Raw genomic sequence first — 6409 nt, forward strand, 5'->3', positions numbered from 1 at the left:
TTGATAGCGGATTGGCTATCTTTTCAGTCTGATATTATATCCTAGACATATGATTGGTGGACTTGCTAGTGCGCTATCCTTCCTCAACGACGCTACGACTATCCGGTGTGAATCCCATCCCATTGGTTACTGTCCCTGTCAGTCTGTACACTCTCTCTTGTGATTGGTGTTATGACAGCGCCGTGGACCTGCCCAGTCGGACCCGTCTGGTTGTGAGAGGCTGAGCTCTCTTCCTGGTCCTGCTGTCCACGGTGCGCCCGCCCTGACATCAACTTCCAAGGAGGAGCAGCTCGTCGGTTCGCGTGCGCTACTGCGGTACTGCAACCCCGGCTGCTATGTGACTCCATCGGGGGAACTTGGTTTGAATTAGCGGTCCGGTTATACCAAGGATAGGGTTCTGGTGATTGGAAGTGAAACGAGAGGTGCAGATAGGGTGCGAGGGTCTTCCGACAGTGGAGCGTGGCAGCAGGAGGGGGATTTCTCTCGTTCCGATCAGATCTGCCTACAACCGGGGTCTGGCGTAGAATATGGCGGAACATCACTCTGTTTCCGATAGCAAGCATAAAGCTTCTGCTGCGAATATCGGAGCTTCTCTCTCTGGGAATGGACGGAGCAGTCCAGCGGGGACCGTCGGTAGTAGTCCTACGGGGGCTCTCTCCACCGGGATAGCTCAGCCGGCAGGGTGGCAGTCCTTACTTTCGTTTACCATCCTGTTTCTGGCCTGGCTTGCTGGTTTCAGTGCCAGGCTCTTCGCTGTCATCCGATTTGAGAGCATCATCCACGAGTTTGACCCTTGGTGAGTAAACAGTAACACGATCATTCACATCGATAATGGAGAATGTAGACAACTACCGCGCTACTGGAAATATGCTGCTCTAACTGATCTAGCTCTGATTTCATGTTCGGCAACACAGCAGACAGAGCAGCGCAACATTGGTATAAACTCAGCCACGTATCCTTTGTAGCAGTTCCAGAGTGACGATAAATTGTAACAATAATTGTGTGCATGTCGGATCCGGAGCAGAGCGCGCGTCTTCATAAAGAGGACAATGGTGCGGTGTGAGTGACACAGCGGATTGAACCCGGAAACAAGAATCAGCAGACTGAAGAGTAGCCTATAGCCTACCTAGCCTATCTATATGCATTTCCTCATTTATTATCCAACTGTTTGGCCGGATCTTACATAACAACTAGACGTTTACAGTTAGCGGTTTCTTCCAGGATAGACTAATAATAAGACTATTCGGCCATAGGCAGAAATATGCATTTTTGACTTGTATAACATGACAATGTCTATAGGCTATACATCAAATAACTGACACCTACCGTAGTGGACTACATGGAGAATTAGGGTGCCATTTGGGAGTCACTGAAGTCTGTAGGACTCTGTGTTACACGGAGTTTGACAGCTCTGACTTTTGCTTCAAGACGAGTGGGGAAACACTCTGTTAGTGAGAGGAGAATAAGGAATTTAGTCTATGACTATTGGCATTACGATAGGAATTGTGCCTATTTGATGAGACTAAATGGATTGTCTAACTGTAGAACCTGTCGTGGAGAACTAGGAAATCGTCAGTCAGGCCAATGCCTCCTTCTCCTCTGAGAGGAGACAGTGTGAGAGGAGACAGTGTGAGAGGAGACAGTGTGAGAGGAGACAGTATCCGAGGAGACAGTGAGAAAGGAGACAGTCTGAGAGGAGACAGTATCCGAGGAGACAGTGTGAAAGGAGACAGTGTGAGAGGAGACAGTATCTGAGGAGGCAGTGTGAAAGGAGGCAGTGTGAGAGGAGACAGTGTGAGAGGAGACAGTGTGAGAGGAGACAGTATCTGAGGAGACAGTCTGAGAGGAGACAGTATGACAGGAGATAGTCTGACAGGAGACACTCTGAGAGGAGACAGTATCTGAGGAGGCAGTGTGAAAGGAGACAGTGTGAGAGGAGACAGTGTGAGAGGAGACAGTCTGAGAGGAGACAGTATCCGAGAAGACAGTGAGAAAGGAGACAGTCTGAGAGGAGACAGTATCTGAGGAGACAGTGTGAAAGGAGACAGTGTGAGAGGAGACAGTCTGAGAGGAGACAGTATCCGAGGAGACAGTGTGAAAGGAGACAGTCTGAGAGGAGACAGTATCCGAGGAGACAGTGTGAAAGGAGACAGTGTGAGAGGAGACAGTCTGAGAGGAGACAGTCTGAGAGGAGACAGTATCTGAGGAGACAGTCTGAGAGGAGACAGTATGACAGGAGATAGTCTGACAGGAGACACTCTGAGAGGAGACAGTATGACAGGAGACAGTCTGAGAGGAGACAGTATGACAGGAGACAGTCTGAGAGGAGACAGTATGACAGGAGACAGTCTGAGAGGAGACAGTCTGAGAGGAGACAGTATGACAGGAGACAGTCTGAGAGGAGACAGTATGAGAGGAGACTGTCTGAGAGGAGAAAGTCTGAGAGGAGACAGTATCCGAGGAGACAGTGTGAAAGGAGACAGTCTGAGAGGAGACAGTATGACCGGAGACAGTCTGACAGGAGACAGTCTGACAGGAGACAGTCTGAGAGGCTACTGCCCAGCTAAAGCCAGTATTGCATCATCTGTTGACAGTGTTGGTGTTATTGTATAATGACACTATGGAATTCATATCACACCTGTATTACACCTGTATAACACCTGTATTACACCTGTATTATACCTGTATCACACCTCTATTATACCTGTATTACACCTATCACCTACCTGTATTACACCTATCTGGTGTTGCCTGCTGACTGACTAACAGACAGAGAGGATACATAGTGGACGAGCATCATCGTTTCCCTGTTGCTGGTGTCTGTGATGCTCTTTAATGAAGACATGTAGGACCCAGGTCCTCATGTTCCTTCAGAGAGGAGGGGGGCTGTGTGTCCTCCTGTTCACCAGAGATCCTCTGGTGTTGCCTGCTGACTGACTAACAGACAGAGAGGATACATAGTGGACGAGCATCACCGTTTCCCTGTTTCTGGTGTCTGTGATGCTCTTTAATGAAGACATGTAGGACCCAGGTCCTCATGTTTCTTCAGAGAGGAGGGGGGCTGTGTGTCCTCCTCTTCACCAGAGATCCTCTGGTGTTGCCTGCTGACTGACTAACAGACAGAGAGGATACATAGTGGACGAGCATCACCGTTTCCCTGTTTCTGGTGTCTGTGATGCTCTTTAATGAAGACATGTAGGACCCAGGTCCTCATGTTCCTTCAGAGAGGAGGGGGGCTGTGTGTCCTCCTGTTCACCAGAGATCCTCTGGTGTTGCCTGCTGACTGACTAACAGACAGAGAGGATACATAGTGGACGAGCATCACCGTTTCCCTGTTTCTGGTGTCTGTGATACTCTTTAATGAAGACATGTAGGACCCAGGTCCTCATGTTTCTTCAGAGAGGAGGGGGGCTGTGTGTCCTCCTGTTCACCAGAGATCCTCTGGTGTTGCCTGCTGACTGACTAACAGACAGAGAGGATACATAGTGGACGAGCATCACCGTTTCCCTGTTTCTGGTGTCTGTGATACTCTTTAATGAAGACATGTAGGACCCAGGTCCTCATGTTTCTTCAGAGAGGAGGGGGGCTGTGTGTCCTCCTGTTCACCAGAGATCCTCTGGTGTTGCCTGCTGACTGACTAACAGACAGAGAGGATACATAGTGGACGAGCATCACCGTTTCCCTGTTTCTGGCGTCTGTGATACTCTTTAATGAAGACATGTAGGACCCAGGTCCTCATGTTTCTTCAGAGAGGAGGGGGGCTGTGTGTCCTCCTGTTCACCAGAGATCCTCTGGTGTTGCCTGCTGACTGACTAACAGACAGAGAGGATACATAGTGGACGAGCATCACCGTTTCCCTGTTTCTGGTGTCTGTGATACTCTTTAATGAAGACATGTAGGACCCAGGTCCTCATGTTCCTTCAGAGAGGAGGGGGGCTGTGTGTCCTCCTCTTCACCAGAGATCCTCTGGTGTTGCCTGCTGACTGACTAACAGACAGAGAGGATACATAGTGGACGAGCATCACCGTTTCCCTGTTTCTGGTGTCTGTGATGCTCTTTAATGAAGACATGTATGACTCATGTTCCTTTAGAGAAGACATCTGAACGGATCCTCTTAATACCCAGACAGCGGTGTCTCTTGGCAGGGCAGCAGGGGGGGGTCTGTGGTTTTAATTATAGCGAACCAAAGTAGAAGACAACTGGAGCGTTTTGTTGTTGCAGATTCTGAAATGTCCAGACACCAGGCGAGAGAAGCAGAATAAGTCTAGCCTGATTTGAGAGCCCATGGGGGCGTACCAAATAGACATGTTGGGTTAGTGTTCCAGCCAGACATGTTGGTGGGTTAGTGTTCTAGTCAGACAACATGGTGGTGGGTTAGTGTTCCATTCAGACATGTTGGTGGGTTAGTGTTCTAGTCAGACAACATGTTGGTGGGTTAGTGTTCTAGTCAGACAACATGTTGATGGGTTAGTGTTCCAGTCAGACATGGTGGTGGGTTAGTGTTCTAGTCAGACATGTTGATGGGTTAGTGTTCTAGTCAGACATGTTGGTGGGTTAGTGTTCCAGTCAGACAACATGGTGGTGGGTTAGTGTTCCAGTCAGACATGTTGGTGGGTTAGTGTTCCAGTCAGACAACATGTTGGTGGGTTAGTGTTCCAGTCAGACATGTTGATGGGTTAGTGTTCTAGTCAGACATGTTGGTGGGTTAGTGTTCCAGTCAGACATGGTGGTGGGTTAGTGTTCCAGTCAGACAACATGTTGGTGGGTTAGTGTTCCAGTCAGACATGTTGGTGGGTTAGTGTTCCAGTCAGACATCATGTTGGTGGGTTAGTGTTCCAGTCAGACAACATGTTGGTGGGTTAGTGTTCCAGTCAGATAACATGTTGGTGGGTTAGTGTTCCAGTCAGACAACATGTTGGTGGGTTAGTGTTCTAGTCAGACATGTTGGTGGGTTAGTGTTCCAGCCAGACAACATGTTGGTGGGTTAGTGTTCTAGTCAGACATGTTGGTGGGTTAGTGTTCCAGCCAGACAACATGTTGGTGGGTTAGTGTTCTCGTCAGACATGTTGGTGGGTTAGTGTTCCAGCCAGACAACATGTTGGTGGGTTAGTGTTCTAGTCAGACATGTTGGTGGGTTAGTGTTCTAGTCAGACATGTTGGTGGGTTAGTGTTCCAGCCAGACAACATGTTGGTGGGTTAGTGTTCCAGCCAGACAACATGTTTGTGGGTTAGTGTTCTAGTCAGACAACATGTTGGTGGGTTAGTGTTCTAGTCAGACAACATGTTGGTGGGTTAGTGTTCTAGTCAGACATGTTGGTGGGTTAGTGTTCTAGTCAGACATGTTGATGGGTTAGTGTTCTAGTCAGACATGTTGGTGGGTTAGTGTTCTAGTCAGACAACATGTTGGTGGGTTAGTGTTCCAGTCAGACAACATGTTGGTGGGTTAGTGTTCCAGTCAGACATGGTGGTGGGTTAGTGTTCCAGTCAGACATGGTGTTGGGTTAGTGTTCTAGTCAGACATGTTGGTGGGTTAGTGTTCTAGTCAGACATGTTGGTGGGTTAGTGTTCTAGTCAGACATGTTGGTGGGTTAGTGTTCTAGTCAGACATGTTGGTGGGTTAGTGTTCCAGCCAGACAACATGTTGGTGGGTTAGTGTTCTAGTCAGACAACATGTTTGGTGGGTTAGTGTTCTAGTCAGACATGTTGGTGGGTTAGTGTTCTAGTCAGACATTTAAAATAACCCGATGCAGCTGGTCTCTGGCCTGGCTGAGGTCATGAACAATTCATCCTCGGTGTTGGTGGGTCAGTCAATAACCCGTGTGTGTGTGTGTTTGTGTTTGTGTGTGTGTGTGGGGGGGGGAAGAGACATTAGGAGGTTAACAGTGTTGACACAGAGCTGCTCCTGACTGAAACAACACTGACTGTGTTGGACCAGGTCCTCAATAAAGGTCAAGTTCCAGGATGCCTGTGGTGTAGATGACATTATCCATCCATTATCCTCCATTATCCCACCATTATCCCTCCACTGTCCATCCACTATCCACCCACTATCCCTCCACTGTCCCTCCATTATCCATCCATTGCCCATCCATTATCCCTCCATTATCCCCCCACTGTCCATCCACTATCCATTCACTATCCATCCCCTATCCCTCCATTATCCCTCCACTGTCCCTCCACTATCCTTCCATTATCCATCCACCATCCATCCACTATCCTTCCATTATCCTTCCATTATCCATCCACCATCCATCCACTATCCTATCATTATCCATCCACTATGCATCCGCTATGCATCCATTATCCATCCCCTATCCATCCACCATCCATCCACTATCCATCCACCATCCATCCATTATCTATCCACTAGCCACATCCACTAACTGTATATACAGTATTTACTATAGTG

At 48.4% G+C, this 6409-nt stretch overlaps 1 protein-coding gene across 1 annotated transcript in view; it reads left to right on the top strand.

Annotated features, from left to right (window-relative positions):
• The first annotated feature begins 241 nt into the window (after window positions 1-241).
• The window catches only part of LOC139393726 (dolichyl-diphosphooligosaccharide--protein glycosyltransferase subunit STT3B-like), a 74198-nt gene continuing 68030 nt past the window's right edge, over window positions 242-6409 (top strand). Inside the window, exon 1 of the mRNA XM_071142078.1 lies at window positions 242-796. Coding sequence (XP_070998179.1) covers window positions 528-796 — 269 coding nt within the window. The 5' untranslated portion in view covers window positions 242-527. The remainder of the gene's footprint in view (window positions 797-6409) is intronic.

This window comes from Oncorhynchus clarkii, unplaced genomic scaffold (assembly GCF_045791955.1).
Source record: "Oncorhynchus clarkii lewisi isolate Uvic-CL-2024 unplaced genomic scaffold, UVic_Ocla_1.0 unplaced_contig_8632_pilon_pilon, whole genome shotgun sequence".
Classification (NCBI taxonomy): domain Eukaryota; kingdom Metazoa; phylum Chordata; class Actinopteri; order Salmoniformes; family Salmonidae; genus Oncorhynchus; species Oncorhynchus clarkii.